At 37.5% G+C, this 21,135-nt stretch overlaps 1 protein-coding gene across 8 annotated transcripts in view; it reads right to left on the reverse strand.

The window, feature by feature from the left end:
• LOC121886498 (glutamate receptor ionotropic, delta-1-like) overlaps window positions 1-21,135 on the reverse strand; it is a 313,546-nt gene that overhangs the window by 26,408 nt on the left and 266,003 nt on the right. For all 8 annotated transcript variants that reach the window (XM_042396524.1, XM_042396523.1, XM_042396531.1 and 5 more), the window contains one exon: window positions 6,155-6,350. In XM_042396524.1, the coding sequence (XP_042252458.1) occupies window positions 6,155-6,350 (196 nt within the window). The remainder of the gene's footprint in view (window positions 1-6,154; window positions 6,351-21,135) is intronic.

A 21,135-nucleotide genomic window follows, 5' to 3' on the forward strand; every position in this document is an offset into this window, starting at 1 on the left:
ACTGCTTCCTGTCATGGTGTCATTTTATAGAAAGCCGGTGTCACTTTAAATAAAAAGAACTGCAGGGTTTGCGAGTTTGGACCGCGAGCGTTGATATGCAGAGGAGGCGAGTCGTCCTCTCGGCTGGGTGAGGAGGCGACGGCAACACACACACACACACACACACACACACACACACACTTATATAAAAGCAGCAGCAGCGGCGGGTGGAGTGTAAGTGGATGAGGATGTGGGTGTTTTCACTGTGTCAGCAGAGCTGCTGCTGCTGCTGCCGGAGCATCTGCCTTCACCGCCTCAACCTGTTCACCGTCTCTGCTAATTGTTCCTGTGAGTGTGTGTTTGTACTCTCTCTCTCTCTCTCTCTATCTCTCTCCTTCTCCCTTGTATAGTAACAGAGAGACTTCAGTCTTTAGACCCTTTCATGCTGTTACAGCCTAATTACACCACGTCACATGTCTGTGATGCTCCGATTGCTTCTAGCTGCTGCTGTTTGTCTCTTTGTGTTCACCATCTCATCATCTAAAGAGAGAGAGAGAGAGTGTGTGTTTTCTCTCTCTCTCTCTCTCTCTCTCTCTCTCTCTCTCTCCAGGTAACACCGGGAGACAAAGCTGCGTGCGGTGTTTGCAGGAGCGTGAGACGACGCTAAGCTACGTGACGACACGCTGGGGTGCAGAGAGCAGAGCGGTAAAAGCTCAGCGGTAAAAAAAAAAAGGTTCTTGTGAATCAAAAGGACGACAAACAAGGACACAACGGAGACGCAGAGAAACACACACAGTGTCACTACAGCAGAAACCTCTACAGAAAGTCATCCACTCTCATTTATTCTCTCATTTATATTACATACAGCATATATATATATATATATATATATATATATATATATATATATATATATATATATATATTTAATGATTACATTAAAGAATAAGTTATGACATTTATGAACCAGGAGCCTGTAGACTAAAACCTCATCTGTTTATTCTTCCTTTTATGTAGTAATTTAATGGTTTTATTGTCATATATATATTTATCATTATTATTTTATTAACATTTTACAGTTTTATTGTAATCTGTTTATTTTGTGTAATATTTTATATTGACGTCTTTTATTGCTTGTATTATTATTTTATTACTTTAACTGTTTATTATTGTCTCATCCAATTAAGTCTTTTAAAGCAGGTTTGATTAAATCTTTTTTCTTTCTAATATAATTTATTATATCTGTTATTATTTATTTATCTATTTAATTTACATTTTACACCTCGGTTGTTTACATGTGTCTTGGTTTTCATTAGTCTCCAAATCAACATTCATCATCCTGTGTGTTTATCAATCACTTGTTAATCACTTCATTCCACTTGTATGAAAGGTGCTTTATAAATACAGTCTGATTGATTGATTGATTCCTGTGTAGAGGAAAACTCTTTGTCCCAAATTTCAGGTCGCAAAGTCTTTTCAAATGGGTCATAAACACTGTAACATTCAAATACTGTTTATTTATTTATCTACAAAACCAAAAATTAGTAGAAATTCACCATCTCACATCTCATCCTCGCTGCTCTTTTACATGTTTAACAAGCTCCAGTGACTGATTGACGCTTCAGGAACCAATCAGGGCAAAACTTCCCTTCCTGTTCAAGGAACGTCATGTTTGGATCAATGACCTGATCTACTAACAAGTATTGTTATTGATATATCTGATTCCTCCGTTGTTGTCCAGAAACTATTAAAAACACGTCAGTGAGTCACATCGCTGCTCTGGGTGACACGTTCCTTCATCATGAAGAGTTCGGTCCTGTTAGTTAGTTCAGAAACGACTGCAAAGACTCATGAAGCTGAGCATTAATTCAGACAGGAAGACTTTCTTTAACCATTCGTTCATTTCCCTCTCCTCTCTTTCTTCCCCGTCAACTGTTTAGGGGGCTGTTAGTATGATTTTTATCTGACCCTATGTACTTTACTGATTTTGGGTGTTGGACATGTGACATCAACATTTCAGAGTCTGCATGTCACCTTAGGTAATATGGTATAGCCCTTCAGGGGGACCTTAGAAATACAAATAATGGATCCATGGTCAAGCTTGGAGCTGCAGATGTGGTATGTTGTGACACATAATATGTTGTGAGGTAGCTGTCAATTACATGATGGATGGCTCCCAACTGACCTAGTGCCCATGGAAAACCTATGTTATTCATGTGATAAGATACAGATGTGTAACCCCATATAAGCTATGCACCGACAGTGGTACGGTGCCCAGACCATCTTTGTACATGGAATGGACCCGATGGCCATCGTCTAATAAACGTCTTCAAAATAAGAACTTCGCCAGCTCTTCCTTTGAACGATATCATCACACATCCTTCCTTTCAGGGGCGTCGCTCCTCGTTATCGAATCAGATCGCTCCACGATTTCTAACCACGGCTGATCACGGCTCACCCGTCAAACTTTAAAATCCGTTTCCCTCTCCAGAGCGATCATCGCCACCCTCCTCCACCCCGTCCATCCACCTCCACGGCCCAGATCTCCATCTCCATCTCGCCTTCTCCACTCTGTTACTTCAACACCAGGCCCGAGTTCACCAGAAGCCGCTACCTACACCTCCAAGATCTACACCTCTTCATCACCCCCCCCCTTTCATATCCAGCGACATCACGATGGGGTCTAATCGCCAAAGACTTTTCCACCTTCATCTATCGTGCTTGTTCAATAAATATCATTTACTTCATAAAGAAGTTGAGTCTCTCCTGACTGTAGTGATGTCATCAGGGCTACAACAGTTTACGCTTGAAGACGACACATTTAAAACAGACGGCCTGCGTTACAAACAGGATGTGAGGAGTTTGAAAGATGAGGCTGTTTACCAGAATGAGAAGATGCTACCCAGTTGCATTGTGGGAAATGTAGGATGCTGGGTTTTTGGAAGTTTGACCCATACTAGGGACTAAAAGTCAGGATATCTCACCCTCTGCTGACTCGATTTTAATATTTTTTAAAATGAAAACATTAAATCACTGGTTACGTCTACTTCTTTACATTCTGAAATGAATTTATTATGAATTTATTTGTATTTATGAGGAAATGAGACATTCATCCTCGGTGCAGCAGCTGTTACAGGAGCTGTTAGTTCATGCAGAAATCTCTTCTGAGGGCGACAGAACTTACTCTGCAAACTGTTTTTTTAAAATTTTTTTATTTAAATAACGATGAAACGTGGCGTCGCTCTCAGTTCAAAAGCTAAACTGAAACCGTCCTCTCAGTGCAGCCTGAGTGAATCCGGATGTTAGCGAGTCTCTCTGCCAGCATGTAGGAGGACTGAGGGCAGCTGAGCAGCTCTGTATTGGAAAAGCACTCGACAATAGCAATAAAACTGATTAAAATGTGTGTGTGTGTGTGTGTGTGTGTGTGTGTGTGTGTGTAAGCGTTACCGGGTTACTGCAGGGGAGAAAAAACGTCAAAGAAACTAGGGGGGATGTTTATTATGCAAATGGCTGAATTATGGATGCGCTCGGAGGAGATTTGTCTCCGATGCTAATTTGTCATCAGCTTTTTGGGAGATCTATGAGCATAATAATGTACAGCAGCAAAAACACCACTTCTGTTTTCACACATACACACACACACACACTGCGACACTGCCGCACTAATTGGTGTATTGTGGAACTGCTGTTGCAATTAAGTAATGGGTAAATAGAGGAGTGTCTTTGTGTGTTTGCCTGCTGTGAATAAGACAGGATGAGTGTGTGTGTGTGTCACAATTACTGATAACACAGCAGATGTGTCATATATACACACAAAACCTGAATTTATACAACATGTCTGATGAGTAAAGTTCTCCTTAAAGAGCCCTGCTGCTGGTTTGTGTTTTATCCAATTAACCACAAATCACACATCTCTGATTGATGGACAGCTGCTTTAATTACTTTATTCATCCCCGACTGATAATTGTGATATTTGAGCAGCTAAGTCACGTTGTTCGGTTCAACTAGTCGGTACAATTAACTGTCAAAAATAGGATTTATAAATGTGTGTAAATGAGTGTGTTTAATAATGCAGCTGCAAGCACACACACACACATCAATTATCAATATAAACCTTTTAGGCAAAATCTCCCACATACACACACAAAAGATGTCCAGATGTTCTGTTGAAAATGAGGACATGTTGGTTTTTAATTAAACTAGCAGTGTGGGTCTAGAAAGAGGAGGAAGAAGTACTGACATACGTAAATGTAAAAGTAACCAAGTAAAAGTACAGAGATGTTGGAAGTAAAATGTATTTAACATATCAAAAGTACTCATTATGCAAAATGCCCCCATTGAGTGTTTATTATGTGTTTATCATATATATATATATATATTAATGGGATATTAATACTGATTAATTGCATTGATGTGTAGCTGTAACTCACATTAGAGCTCATTTTAATCTAATCTGTAACAATGATATTTTTTGCTGTTTACTTTATAAACAGTGATAAAATATTATTGTATGTTTTATTTATAGTATAAAATATTGATCTGAAAAGTAGCTTGATGCTACAGCGGTGAAATAAATGTGGTGCAGTGGAAGTATAACATAGCAGAGAATGAAAATATTCAAGTATAAAAATTGTAATTTTACATATTTTTACATTCCACCACTGGGTGTGTGGATGATGATGATGATGATGATGATGATGGTGATGGTGATGATGAAGAGTGTTGGTTGGTTCACCTCTTTGGTCTAAACTGAAATATCTCAACGTCTACAGGATGAATTATCTCAAACTTCTTTACAGACGTTCATGTTCTCCAGAAGATGAATCCTACTGATCTTCATGATTTTGTGAAGTTCATATTTGTGGTTTTTGTCTTCAATAAATCTCAATATCTTTTGTATGTTTTGAAATTTGGTTCACACATTCATGTTCAGAGGATGAATTATAATAATCCACTGACTTTACATCAAGCAGCATCATCACGTCAAAGCTTCATGTTGTCCAATACTTTGATTTATGATAAAATACCTGAAAAACTCATGACACCAATCTTAGCTGTATCTGGGCTAACATGCTAACATGCTAACATGCTAAAACACTGGTGTAGAACTTTAATTTTCCTCATGGTCAGTGAAAAGTAAAACATTATATTAGAGCTGCAACTAAGGATTATTTTCACAACTAATCTGTTGATTATTTTCTCAATTAATCGATTAGTCATTTGGTCCATAAAATGTCAGGAAAATGTGAAAAATGTAGATCACTGTCAAGATAAAATATTACAAAAGCCAATCAAAAATGGGCACAGAGGCGGACCGAATGGCTGAAACAAGCCACCTAGCGGCTGGCGGACCTGTCACTCAAAGCAGCCATGTCCTATATTATGCATAACTTTACGGCTTAATAAAACTTAAACGGGTGAGTTATAAAAAAATTCACCCCCCGTACAGTCGTCATGAAAGAGGAAATTAGTTATAGAGACCAAAACTGTTTTTTGTTCCAGGCTGTAAACATGTTTATTTCTGCTGTAAAGTTGGGCATTTTAACATGGGGGTCTATGGGGATTGACTTGCTTTTAGAGCCTCAAGTGGCCGTTCAAGGAACTGCAAGTTTTGGCTTCATTTTACAGCCCCGGAGGTTGCCGCTTGTAAAATACCTGAAAAACTCATGACATCAATCTTAGCTGTATCTGGGCTAACATGCTAACATGCTAACATGCTAAAACACTGGTGTAAAACTTTAATTTTCCTCATGGTCAGTGAAAAGTAAAACATTATATTAGAGCTGCAACTAACTCTGTTGATTATTTTCTCAATTAATCGATTAGTCATTTGGTCCATAAAGGAGATTTTCAATCCAGGAAATTGTGAAAAAAAAAACAATCACTGTTTCCCATGGTGACGTCCTCAAACATCAACACAAATATTACAAAAGTAGAACAAAATATTCACATTTGAGAAGCTGGAATCAGAGAATTTGGATATTTTTGTCTTAAAATGACTCAAAACGATTAATCGATTATCAAAATAGTTGCTGATTAATCGACTAATTATTGCAGCTCTACGTTATATGAAGCAGATCTGACTTCAGTGAAAACTAAAAGTTACTGTAAAGTTGTTTGAGTTGTTTAACAGTAGATAAACATTTCTGTGAAACCCCGTTAACGTCAGAGTCACCTTGCGTATGCCCTCCGACGGGCTGGACACGGAGTAATCCATGCCGTTGTTTTTGCTGATGGTCCTCCACAGCTCGGCGTAGGTGCTGTCCTGCTCCAGAGGGTTGGTGCCTTTGTTCATGAAGTAGTCGTACACCGCCGAGTCCCTCACCGTGCCGTAGTCCACGTCGATCTGCCGCGCCAAGTCCTGGAACGACCTGGAGGATGCGACACAGAGGTGATGCTTCTCATATGACCAAAACAACACCGCATACATTTATGATTGTTGCTTAATAATAAATATAAATAATATTTCAATCCAACTCTAACAAACTAAAATAACAACTGGTCTGAAAACTGTTCAGACTGCTCTGTGAGGGAAAGAATGAAGGTCAAGGTCAACATTCAGTGTCTTATATAACGATTATGGTTTGGGGATATTAACAAAAACTCAAGTTTTAAAAGCCCAGTGTTTTAAATATGTGTTTAGCGTATTGAGACCTGAAGCCTGTGGATGTTAAAGAAGTGGGAGACCAGTTTTAATCAAGGACACCCGCGAGAATGACTGATTAGTTTCTCCAACTGCCTCCAGGTGTGTCAAGTCCTTTTTATTTTTTAATAAATATATAAAAAAAAAGAATAACAAAAGCTTTAAAACGACATCAAAACAAACACAAGGATGAAAACTGATTTTCAAATAAACAGAAAGATAAATATTGAATTTTCCAGTTCATCATCAAAAAGGTAAAAGTGAATCTAAGAACAACAAGATTAGACAATGGATAATATAACAAGCTTTTAAAATACAACACATTGTTAAAGATGAAACCAGTGGTTTCCAACCTTTTTGTCTTTTGACGTCTTACAAAAAGCAGTGTGTAGTCGGGGTCACATTTCACATGTCTATGAGTTGTTAACAGCTCCACCAAATAGTGATTTTTCCCTCTAAACTTCTCACATGCTTTCATTTCAATAAATGTTCAAATGATCCAATATTTCAGCAAAAATCAAAGATTAGAGAAAAAGTCCAAAAACTGAAAACAGATTTGTGTATCAGAACTTTGTTTTTTCTTCTTTCCTCTCCCATTAATCATCTCACCACCCCTCAGATTTATCTGCTGACCCTTTGGAGGGGCCCGACCCCTAGGTTGGGAACCACTGGACTAAACTAGCTAACTGTATATAAAGTAGTGTAAACTAGCTCCACCTCCAGCAGCTACAACAGTAACATGCTGCTCTAACACTGATGCTTCACTATTAATAATCTAATGATGTCATATATAATAATATATCAGTCAGAGGGACCAAACCACTACTTTTACTGCAATACTTTAACTACATCAAGCTCATAATACTTATGTACTTTTACTGCAATACTTTAACTACATCAAGCTCATAATGCTTATGTACTTTTACTGCAATACTTTAACTACATCAAGCTCATAATACTTATGTACTTTTACTTCAATACTTTAACTACATCAAGCTCATAATACTTATGTACTTTTACTGCAATACTTTAACTACATCAAGCTCATAATACTTATGTACTTTTACTGCAATACTTTAACTACATCAAGCTCATAATACTTATGTACTTTTACTGCAATACTTTAACTACATCAAGCTCATAATACTTATGTACTTTTACTGCAATACTTTAACTACATCAAGCTCATAATACTTATGTACTTTTACTGTAGGAGGATTTTTCAGGCAGGACTTTTACTTGTATTGGAGTATTTTTACATGGCTGTATTGGTACTTTTACTGCAGTAAAGGATCTGAATACTTCTTCCTCCTCTGACAGTAAGTGTATGTGTTACCAGGAAGTAGTATCACAATATTTTGCAAATATGAACACAGAACATGAACTGAACTAAAAGGAAAAGCATTCGAGTCTGAATGGATTCGACTTTGCAGCTTATTGAAATAGAGCTTTTGATTATTAGATATGTAAATATCTAATAAGAACCCTGAAATAAATATCTATTTCAAATAAAGTTTGTGACAACTTGGGGGGAAAAAACGTAGTAAAACATGTTCAAAACTTTAGGATAAATAAAGCAATTAAAATTCACAGCAAATGACTTAAAAACAAGAGCAGATGGAAGCAAAATAAGTTTAATTTCATAAAGTTTAAATTGCCCTCAGGATAAAAATAAGATGGGTGTTAAAACATCCTGCATGTGAATAAAACAACTGTAGATACCTGTAAAAAAAAAAACTAGACTTTTATTTACTTTTATTTAAAAAAAACACTTTTATAAAGTCATCATCTTGGTCCTAAATCCAAAAAAAGAAAGTAAAAGAAAAACAACTGAACTAAACTAACATGAATAAAAATAAGAAAACTGAAAGATGATGGTGCTAAACATTATCAAACAGGAAGTGACACGTTATCGGCTGAGCTCCAGAGAGCAAAAGAGCTGGTGTTTAGTATGTTAATGGCTCCGCATCCACTACTGTTAGCGAGCCTGTGCTTTCTAATGATGACAGGTGAGACGTGATGCATTAATGCAGCAGATGTTTCCCTGTCTGCTGTCTGGACACACACTAATAGGACATGTCAGACAGTCTGGTTCTGTCTGTGGGAGGTTCTGGTTCACTGAAGACTTCAACATGCAACTCAATCTGAGGAGTTTGTTTGTAGAGTTTTGTCACAACTGCTGCTGCTGTGTTTGTTATTAGGACTACTGTAAAACCTTAATTTGACCCCCTAAACATGCTCAAAAACTCACCAAATTTAGCACGCACATCAGGTCTGGTGAAAAATTTGATAAAATGTAAAAATTAACCAAAGAGTGCCAAAATGTGCTCTCTAGTACCACCTATGTAACTGAAATGGCCACCATGGCCTGTAGGAATGTCGTAGAGAGATCAAACCAAAACTCAATTATTCGTCTCATCAAGACCTACAAATCAATAATTTGTTTATCCTGTTATCAAACAAGTTGAACAGCTTTGGACGGACAGTCCTGTGTCCAGTCTGCTGGAAAATAGAGGACGTCAGCTGAGTAGGCGGTCCTTCAATGTGGTCCAGGACGCATTTGCGTTTACACTAATGAAAGAATGTGGTCACGGCCCAGACCACCTCCCAATGTGGTCTAAGTGATCGGATCTCAATCCGTCCTCAATGCGTCTTGGGTGCGTTTACACCTGTATTTAGAGCTGCTGTCCACTTGTGAGACGGATGTTAATGCCAGGTGTAAACAGGACCAGTGTCTCTCCTCTGCTCCGCTGTGACGTCTATCAGCAGGTCTCAACGAGGGGAGTCACATCCACCTGCTACATGACGCGCATTTCCTAATTTGGACATCATCACTCCAGGAGTCGGGGGTGATCCCCAGAGATAAAGCTGAGCTACTGACACAAATGAAGTACTCCCAAGGGAACACTTCATGAACACTTATTGTAATAAAAACAAAAACAGGATTTTTAAGCCTCTTTCCACTTTTATTAGAATACAAATACAAATAATTTTGCTGCCTCAACAAATACAAATACAAATACAAATACTGGGCTCTCTGCACATCCCTAGCTCATACATTTTTAAATTGAATCATGAAGGTTATACATGGTGGGATTTCCCTGCTATTACTGCAGTAATAGATGTTTCTGTGTTATACATAAAGCATGGTTCTGTTGTGACAAGTGTTCTCTGCAGCTGTTTGGCTTGTTTAAAGCTCAGTGGCAGCCATGAGGAGTGAATCAGTCCCATGATGACTTGTGTGTTTATTGTGTTGGAATTGGATTTTCTTCTTAATGGTCGTATTAATTCCTAACTTCTGTCTCGTCTAGCGGCGAGTACGAGCTGCGAGCTGAATGAACACAGACAGGCTGCTGTCAGGATGATGTTGACTGAAACCTCAATAACGCTCCGGTTTTAATTACATAATTAGAGTGCTGCTGGAGTTTAAAGATGAAGTCTAATTGGGTTTTTGGCTGTAAGTAGATGTATGGAATATAAACCAGTCAGAGCTGCTCCGTGTCCCTCGAAGGCGGTTTTACAATTCAGCATCATTAAATTAACGTCATCGACAGACGAGCCTTTTGTGTTTTTTTATGCACTTTTTATATTATTGGTTTTATTCTGGGGTCTGTATTGTCTAGTTTTGATACTTTTCTATTCAATCATGTACTGTGTCTTACAAATTGCATCTTACATTTTGTGAAGTGACTGAAAGAGAATGAGTGATTTTACTGTATTTCTTGTTTTTAGACACAAAGTTTTCAAATGTTTTAAAGCTACTTTGTTATTTGTTTTTCTCTATTTTATTCCCCTCATGTGTCCGTCCTCCTGCCGGGTTTTCTATTTTTTCTTCTTCCTCTCCTCTCAGCGGACGCTTGTTGTCTTATTATATTATTTTCAGGTGTGCCGCTGTTATTTGGAACCACTTGAGATGAAATAACAATGTCCCAAATGAAGTGAGCAAAAAACAGGAAATACAAGAGAGACCGAAAATGGTCGAGTTAAGTGGCTGTTCTTCAAAAGTACAGTCCTTCACTAAAGGGGAATATTTTTTTTTTCCATCTCTGGATGTTACACACACACACACACACACACCTTTGCTAAGAAGGCTCATCTATCTCATCCCAAACCTAAATTACAGTGTATAAACGATGCCATTTAGGGCATTTTTTCAATTAACTGAGTCACTGTTTGGTCCATGAAAAGTCTAAAAATGCCCATCAGAACTTCCCAGAACCCAAACCAACATCTTCAAATGTCTCATTTTGTCCAATAAACAGTCAAAAACCCCAAAATACTCAGATAACAGTCATATAAGACAAAGTAAATCATGGTAGTTGAGAAGCTGAAACTGGAAATTGGTGTTATTGCACTATTTTTGCTTGAAAGATGACTGAAACAAGTAACAAAACAGTAGATTATTACTTTACTAATTGTCTCTACTAATTGTCACCAACTCTCATACTGCTGGAAGTCACTGCTGTCAGATCGTCTGGATTAAACAAACCAGAAGAAGCTTTAGAGTTGCTGGTAGGTGGATTTTGTCTTCATGCTAAGCTAACCGGCTGCTAGCTTCATATTTACTGCTCATGACCAAACTTTCTGTCACCTGAGAGCCAGATTGTTCAAGTAATTAATCACATGAAATAGCGTTTTTTTTGTCGGCCCGATTCTTAAAACTGGTCTTAACTCGTACAGCGTCTGCACAGCAACATGATTTAGAAATGCAGGTTTGGTTTTTTTCCAAAGCGAATCATTGACACAGACGCTGCATTTCACATTTAAAGTTGTATTTTGATGAACGCTTCAATCAGCAGCAGCTTAAACTGTAGAGAAAAAGTGGAAAAACCTAAATTCAACATGAGTGAAGGGTGTTTCTCGTGGTTTTCGAGAGGTCTCAGCTTTAACTATTGACACACAGTCTGAATTTACGAACCAGAAGAAGAATCGGAGGTGCTGATAGGTGGATTCTGTTATGCTACACTAAGACAAACCCTTTCTTCATATTTAGCATACAGACATTAAAAGTCATATCAATCTTCTCACATCACTGTTAGCAAGAAAGCAAATATTGATATTTCCCAAAATTTTAAACTATTTGATTAAGTTTAGCAGCTGCTTTTAGCTTTAGGATGCTTTGTTAATGTGTAACAGATCTTTATCTTTGTCTTTGACCAGAGCGTTTCTGTCCTTCATCCAGTTGTTGGTGTGTTGTGTCGGAGCAACAGCAGCCAGTTTAGATATTTGCCAGTCAAAAGGAAGATGATTCTCTGCCGTCTGAGGAGGCTTTAGAGAAGTCTACATCGTATGCAAATCTCCACTTCAGCATTCATCGAATGCCTATAAAAGCAAAAGTCGTGTACTTAGCATTTGCTCGCCACGCCGTGCTCTCCAGTGAAATCGCCCTTCACACAGAGCGACGTGCCGGGGATTTGCTGATGAAAATGTCAACCTGGATTTGATTCTCAGAGGAGGAAAAAGAAAAAAAAGAGAGAGAGATAGAAGAGGATGGAGTCGGTGTGTCAGCGCGCGGAGATGAAGTGGCTGTCGTGTATCTTCAGATGAGAAATGAGAGATAACATTCTTTATTCATGCACAAGACAAATAGGCAAAAAAACCCCAAAAAACAAGATGATGTGCCTGAGCTGTGCGTTCGTGTCGAGTGTGTGTACTCGTGCGTTCGAGCCTGAGAGAAAAGCATTTATTTTTTTCTACTCAGAGTACACATTTGAAGAGACGACTGTGAATTTAAAAATCAAGTAGCGTGTCTGTACATGCAGCGCGTTCTTCACTTTCAACAAGAGAGAGAGATAAAAGTGTCAAACGAGACACTGCAGCCGTGCTGGTTCAAATATACTATAACAACTGGGACAAAAGGACTAAACCAGTACTACCTGAGCTTGTAACAGTCCTGGACAACAAACCTGTCTGTCTATTATGTGCACTGCAAACAGGAAATCTGTCTATGATGTAGGCGCTCAGAGGGCCCAGTATCTGTATCTGTATTTGTTGAGGCAGCAAAATTATTTGTATTTGTATTCGAATAAAAGTGGAAAGAGGCTTAAACAATCCTGTTTTTGTTTTTATTAAGCTTATAATTTTAGAAAATTAAAGATGAAAATTAAAGTGATGTCCAAATTCAGAAATGTGCGTCATGTAGCAGGTGGATGTGACCTGCTGATAGACGGAACAGCAGAGAGACACTGAGATAGCGACTATAACTGACCTGCTCGCTGGTATTTGATTTTCTTTTTTCCTTCCCAAAAACAAATAATTTTAAAATATTTGCATGAAACAAATATTCGAAAAAAACCCAACTGTTTGTGCTCTGCCGAATAATGTATTTGTATTCCGGCACACCCAACCAAGTTTGATCAAAATTGTATATCAATGGCTGAAGAGCAAAACCTCTGATCTGAAAAATGCACTTTTTTGAGAAAACTAAAAAAAACTTGTTTTCTTGCAGAATGCTATTTGTTAAGGATACCTTATACATAATACACTGTTTTTGGACTATATTATTATATTATGTGTTATTGATATTAATGCCTCACAAAGTGCAGATAGGAGCTTTTGCACTTGGTGCAAGTTGGAAGAGGTTCTACAAAACGATGCTCTAAATTAAGCTAATAATTAAAATTAAATTAAAAATAAAATTGAGTTTGTTTTCAGGTAAAAAGATGTAGTAAATGTAATAGTTACTACATTGTAGTATACTAGGGTCAGAATTCCTTAAATTCAGTGTATTTTCTTCCTCGTCCACTGGAGATGAATGTTCAGTGATTCGTGCTGTAGCTTCTCTACACATCCAGGGACTCTACGTTGTGTTTTTGTTTTGTTGTGTGACTTTTCTGTCACGACGAAGGGCGGGATTATCTTGCAGACAGACTGAATATGAGCAGCCTTCCTCATTCCCATCATCCAGAATGTAATTAGTTCCTTTGGTTCTGACCCGCAGACGTTCCTGAGCTGCCTTCAGCCAACTCGCTGCTTTTCAGGTGATGTAACTTTAATGCTATAACAACAGCTTTTAAATGTGTTATTTGAAAAAAGTTGAGGAAGAAGAAACTCCACTGCCTCCATGGACTGAATCCACCATTCACTCAAAGCCGCAGGAAGTAGAGCAGCGTTTAGGCCCGTTTATGTTGTTGTTATATGACATCATTAGATTATTAATAGTGAAGCATCAGTGTTAGAGCAGCATGTTACTGTTGTAGCTGCTGGAGGTGGAGCTAGTTTACACTACTTTATATACAGTTAGCTAGTTTAGTCCAGTGGTTCCCAACCTAGGGGTCGGGCCCCTCCAAAGGGTCAGCAGATAAATCTGAGGGGTGGTGAGATGATTAATGGGAGAGGAAAGAAGAAAAAACAAAGTTCTGATCTGTATTCAGTTTTTTGGACTTTTTCTCTAATCTTTGATTTCTGCTGAAATATTGGATCATTTGAACATTTATTGAAATGAAAGCATGTGAGAAGTTTAGAGGGAAAAATCACTATTTGGTGGAGCTGTTAACAACTCATAGACATGTGAAATGTGACCCCGACTACACACTGCTTTTTGTAAGACGTCAAAAGACAAAAAGGTTGGAAACCACTGGTTTCATCTTTAACAATGTGTTGTATTTTAAAAGCTTGTTATATTATCCATTTTGTCAAATCTTCATCTGAAAAGTAACTAAAGCTGTCAAATAAATGTAGTGGAGTAGAAAGTACAATATTTATAGTAATGCTATAAATGTTCTTAGTTACTTTCCACCACTGTATTTTTAATCATCTGGCTTTGATGCTTGTTGTTGACATGTGTTTGAATAATGTGACAAAGTGCCTGAAAGCGAAACATTTGACAAACCTGATTTACTTCACATGTTTCAACACAACAGAGCAAATTATTATTCCTGTGTGAAAGAGACCGAATCTTCACTTCCTGTAGCAACACAGACATCCGTGTATTGACTCACTGTCTACTTAAGATCAGATAATCAGTGCAATGATCTGACTGTGTTACTGCAGCATGAATACTGAGCTCAGTCACCGTGGATGTGAACGAAGCTGGCGTCCCAGTAAACACATCGGCTCTGAGGCCTGTTTGCGTCTCCGTCTGTAAATAGAGTCGTCGGGTCTTTGAACGTGAAATCTGAGCGGAGCTGCATTTAATCAAGCGGGTCGAACACAGACAGAAGATAAAAAGATGGTTTGGAATTTGATGTTACATCATCGGGTGAAAAACACAAAAGGAGGAAAAAAAAAAAAATGCTGCATTTGATCTTTTGTCTGACCCCACTTATACCTCAACACGTCTGAGATGTTTGATACATACATCATAGGTCACATTACTATCATGCTGTAATATATATATATATATATGTATATATATATATACATATATATATATATATATGTATGTGTGTGTGTGTATATATATATATATATATATACATATATGAGTAATAAAGTCCTTCAAACATAAAGAACTTTAAGGAGACAATATTGTGCTTTTTGTTATTTCTTTCCTGTAATGATAGTTGGAAAAAGGATCAGCCTCAACTTAACATTCGTGCTTATTCCAACAATTTAATGACACAATTTCAGTCAAATTTACGTCTGAACTCACTTTAATGGAAGATGTTATGAGTTGCATTATGGGAATTGTAGGCTGACTCATGAATTTCTCTGCTCTCTGCTGCATCAATTTGAACCAATTTTTTAATGCGTTAATCATAAATCTCTCAACTTTGTGTGAGTATAATAGTAAATCTTGGTGCTTATTTGTGTCTCTTTGGCATGAAATCAAAATAAAAGCCGAGGTTAGACTTGAAAATTAATATCAGTGTCACCATATTGGACTCTAGTGGTGAATTTAGACTGACATGTTGAGTCATAGATCCTCATTAAAATCTCTATTATTTAAAAAAAAAAGCATTAAAAAGTAAAGAAATGTGTTTATTTTAAAAAGTTGGGGATTCTTAACATGCAGCCAGTTGATCTAAGTTTTGTGTTGCACGCTCATTAGGATTAAACTGCTCCGCTCACAGCTCTGTTTAATACAACATGTCTGATCAATATGTCGGACTCGTCGGCGACGTGCGGAGCTGCGCTAACTGGATACACTTGTAATTTATAAATGACATCTCAAGTCGTTTGTTATGAATCTGGAAGAAGGTGAGGATCAATCTGAGGAGGAACTGCGGTTTGAATCAGTTCATTAATCAAAGACGGGATGATTAACTGGCCGGCAGATAAATTATACATATTTTCAAAAGTTTTAGAGAAAAACTTTTCTTGTTTTGCAGGTAGTTAAGTTCATGAAATTATGGCTTTTTACCCTCTGAAAGTGTGTTTTTTTTTTGGCAGTGTTTGTATTAATAAATCATACCTGGAGGACTGTGTTTAGGCTTCTGTGTGTCTGGAACATTAAATTATAGTCTGTCTACAGTCTGAAGCTTCACTGTGAAGAAGCTTGTTGCTATTAATTCATCTCTTCATCTAGGGTTTTAAAAAACTGCTCGTTTTACGTGTTTACTTTTCTAACTGCAAAAAAAAAAAAAAGTTCAGGGACGATAAGAATCTAAACGACTCTCGTAACTGCAACTGAGCGTTAACATGTTGAGCTTCAAGTCGCTGCAGACTTTTCTCTGTATTAAATTAATTATTTTCTTTGTTTTTTTTGTTTTTTTTTGCTTTGTACTGTTTGTTGTTGTGCTGTTGTATGTTTTGATTATAATGGACTACGGATGCAAATTAGCTTCAAGCTAACTCCGGTGCATTGCATCATTTAGGCTTAATACTGCACACTGTCCCGTTCAGTTAGTCTTTCTCTGACCTTAAGCAAGAGTGCTGCCTGAGTCTGAACACAACCATAAAAAGTTTCATATTGCTGCAGTTTCTACCAGTAGATACTGTGCTGCAAGATCAGACATTTTGAAGAAGAAGAAGAAGAAGAAGATTTCACTCAAACGTTCAGTATCAGCATTTTTGCAACTTGCCAAATATGTTACATTAACATAATTTTCTCATTCTGTTGAGAGAAAGCAGCATTACGTTTCCTGTAAAACTTATTTGCTGACGCTATTTAGTCGTATATGAACATAATTTCTAGGAGACGGGGTTGTGGGTGAATGCGTTTAGTATTTGAGTCAAAACGTACAACTTGTGAGTTTTTTACTGTAATTAAATCTCCATTCAGCAGAAGCACATCAATCTTTGTCAATGTCATAATTTGAGGACATTTCATAACAACTAACCCTTTAATTTTCCTGTTTTTGACAAACAAATGACAACATTTTTCCAGTTGTGTTCATGTTTTTTTAAACTTAATTTCATCCCTCTCTATCCCCGCTCTCATTTATCACAAGTGACCACCAACAACAGATAAGTTTACATTTATCCTATTATTCTTCTTTCCTTATGTTTAGCAGACTGTTTTTTACTTCCACGCACCAACCTTCCCCCCCAATAGGAACCCAAATGCCCCAAAAGTGTCAGGATTCCTGCCTCGGTTTTGTGTCTTCCTACCTGTTGCTGTTTCCTCAGTGGCTCAGAGTCAGAGCAGAGCCCCACCGACCGCATCCTATTCCATAATCAAGACCTCTGCTTATACTCAGCCCTGCCAGATCCACAGATCAGAGGCTCATCCCGTCCGCTCTGGTTCCCGTCCCTGGACCTCTGCTCTACCCAGCTTCCTGCCTCAGCTCCTGGTTCTCCCTTGGCCTGCTTTAATAAAGATCTTGTCCCTGTTTGCATTTGAGTTCACTTGCTCTGCCCCACAAAACACAAAAGTTCACATCATGTCATCTAGTTGGTAATTAGATCATTTAAAGGTTTGTTGGGGAATTTGCACCGATTAAAGGAACTTTTAGGTCATTTTGTGGCCGTGTATTGGTTGTCAAAATCTAGTTTAAAAAGCTTTATGTACAGACAAACCCACTGTTTTATTATTAAATTTGTTGACAATAAATAAGAGACTTATCCTGATATTCTATTTGATCTATTTAATCCTTTATTTACAGGTAGTCATCATGATTTCTTTTTAAAGAGAATCATTTTAAACATGGACAGACACAGAAAATCCAAATTCAAGCACACAAATTAGACATTATGTTCAAATTAAAGGTAAACTATGCAGGATTTGCCTGTTGCTGTAAAGACAACATTCAACGTTGGCCCATCCAAATGAGAGAGAGAGAGAGAGAGAGAGAGAGAGAGAGAGAGAGAGAGAGAGAGAGAGAGAGAGAGAGGGAGAGCAGAAGAGGATGAATGAAGGGAGGGAGCGGCGGTGGCGAAAACAAAGCCGTGATTCAGATCAATAAAAAGTTATTTTCTGACAGTTTCTGATATGAGTCTCTGGAGATAAATACATCACCACACATGTCTGTAAGTGATGACTGAGAGGGATTACTTTCATGTGAGTCTATACATTGTTTTTTTTTAGGAAAATCCTGCATAAGAAAAGTGACTATAAGTGGATCTGCAAATACTTGAGTAACATAGTCTTTTTTAAAAAATCTTCAAGTGAAATGAAAGTTTTTTGCAGTTTTAGTTCATGTTTTTTTTCTGGAAGAAGGACTAAACCCCTACTGTTCAAGGCTGAGTTTTTTTATTTTGGCTATATATGTTTATTTCATCACTTTGTGGGGATTTAAAAATACCCTGGAAGAAAAACCACTGAGTGAGTTAGTGTGGATGGATGCTCCTGAGAAGACTTGTGTGTGTTTTTTAAATAAATACCCCGCTGAGTGCAGCCTGACAGGCCAGATGTTAAGAGAAAAAGCTTCACACAGACAAACAGCGTCTCATATAAACAGATCTGAACCCGGTATCAACAGAACGAGAGAGTGTGTGTGAATATATTTCGAGCTTGTGTCTGCTCGTTACGAACCGGAGAAGCTTAACTCTTGACAGCTATTAGCGGCGGCCCCAGATGCGACTGTTACGGTTTAAGTTAAACACGTTAGCGCGACGTCTTTTTGCACCTGAGGCCACGAAGCTGTGAAACCGAGCCGACACTCTCTCGACACTGTAGTCATACTTCACAGTAAATAAAAGCAACACATTACTGCGTTTATTTAAGACAAAGAGAGATATGATTTCTGTTTCATCTACAAAAACACAGCAGGTTCAATTAGAGAAGCAAAACGCTTTAAGAGCCTGTCAGCGTCTGAGCTTCTGATTAAAGTCGACAAAAACTTTCTGTACAATTCACATCTCTACAAAATCTCTTCATCACTTTTATACTTCATTAATAACTATTTGAATTTGGTGTTATAGAAGTAGAAGTTGTAGTGTTATAGAACGTTTCCAATGGCTCATGTATGTTTTTTTTTGCTTTAACAGTTTTAAAGTGAAAGTGAAAGGCTTCTAGGATGAGGACGACCTCATTCCCTAAAAGGTTTTTCATTATTATATTATTAATAATAATCTGTCAGCCTCCTCTGACTTCAATGAGAGAGACTGAGATAAATAAAACCACTGCTCTGACTCCAGTTTAATGATAAATGCAATTCAATTCATGCTTTTGAATTAACATTAAAGTCCTTTTTGTCCTCTTTCTAAGTGATTATATGAATTTATTCATTTTTATTAATGAGGAATCCAGAATTTATGAAGCTGTACATGATGATTATATATATATATATAAACCATATTTGAACTTTTCAACACTTTTCAACACAAGAGTTCAGGTCAGCGTGTTCCTGACTAACAACCGGAGGGTCAAATGTTGGAGAGACTGCGAGAGGAGAGTCAGCAGAGTGTTAACAGAAGACACTTTCTGCTTCTTCACATGCATTAAACACTTGAACTCAGAGGCTGAGGAGAAATATTCATTTATTTTTAGCTTAACAGTCAAACCTCTACATTTATCATGAGATCAGCTCTACTTCTGCATCTCCAACTTCCAGCGGTGGAAGAAGTACTCAGAAAGTAAAAGTACATAAGTATTATGAGCTTGATGTAGTTAAAGTATTGCAGTAAAAGTACATAAGTATTATGAGCTTGATGTAGTTAAAGTATTGCAGTAAAAGTAGTGGTTTGGTCCCTCTGACTGATATATTATTATATATGACATCATTAGATTATTAATAGTGAAGCATCAGTGTTAGAGCAGCATGTTACTGTTGTAGCTGCTGGAGGTGGAGCTAGTTTACACTACTTTATATACAGTTAGCTAGTTTAGTCCAGTGGTTCCCAACCTAGGGGTCGGGCCCCTCCAAAGGGTCAGCAGATAAATCTGAGGGGTGGTGAGATGATTAATGGGAGAGGAAAGAAGAAAAAACAAAGTTCTGATACACAAATCTGTTTTCAGTTTTTGGACTTTTTCTCTAATCTTTGATTTTTGCTGAAATATTGGATCATTTGAACATTTATTGAAATGAAAGCATGTGAGAAGTTTAGAGGGAAAAATCACTATTTGGTGGAGCTGTTAACAACTCATAGACATGTGAAATGTGACCCCGACTACACACTGCTTTTTGTAAGACGTCAAAAGCCAAAAAGGTTGGAAACCACTGGTTTCATCTTTAACAATGTGTTGTATTTTAAAAACTTGTTATATTATCCATTGTGTCAAATCTTCATCTGAAAAGTAACTCTAGTGGAGTAGAAAGTATAATATTTCCCTCTGAGATGTAGTGGAGTGGAAGTATAAAGTAGCATTACATGGAAATACAAATACAAGTACCAAAATATTGTACTTGAGTAAATGTACCATCCACTCTTGAATTTACTAAATTAGAGACGGTCTGCAGCTTCTTTACTGCAGCTGATTTGACATGATCAGTCTTTTTGGGGAGCTTCTTTTAAAAGATTAATAATCAGCCAAATGAGTCAGAAACCCCTGTGGTTGAATGAGTAATTAACACCATACTGCTGTGGAGTGGCAGCCACGTCGAAATGAGTCACTCGTCTCACTGGGAGGGAGTTTACGAGACGAGTCTCATTACTCTGAGCTGCTTCTGTGCTTTTCTGTGGACGGCATTAAGAGCAACATGTTCTCCGCTAATTAACGAACCACAGAGCATGATGAGGTTATTCAGTTAACGCAGGAAGGAGACAGATGTCCTAAAAGTGTTTGCTTAGTCTCCTAGAAATTATGTTTATCTGTTATATATGATACTAATTTGCAACAACAAATGCTTTTTTAAAGACACGTCAAGCCAACAACACGAGTCGCAAACTGTTCCAACTCAACAGAACATATGTGCAGAATCTTCACTGATTACATTTATTTGTTTTTTTCACACAATATTTGTTCATAGCAACTAAAACATGATTAAAGTTTTTATTGTTTTTATGGTTTTTCTTCACTTGACATGCGCACAAACACACAAACATTGTTACGAGATGCATAATCCCTGCAAAAAAAGGTATTTGGCAAAACCATTAACATTAGTACTTCATGTTTAGGGTAAAGTATGTCACGTCCTACCGGGACTTTTTCTGTTTTGGACTCTTTGTGTATTCTGTTTTCTCAAGTTTTTAGTGTTGCTATTATGTTTCCTGTTTCTGTTTCTGTTTCTGAAATATTTTCTCCTTGT

Source organism: Thunnus maccoyii, chromosome 20 (assembly GCF_910596095.1).
Source record: "Thunnus maccoyii chromosome 20, fThuMac1.1, whole genome shotgun sequence".
NCBI lineage: Eukaryota > Metazoa > Chordata > Actinopteri > Scombriformes > Scombridae > Thunnus > Thunnus maccoyii.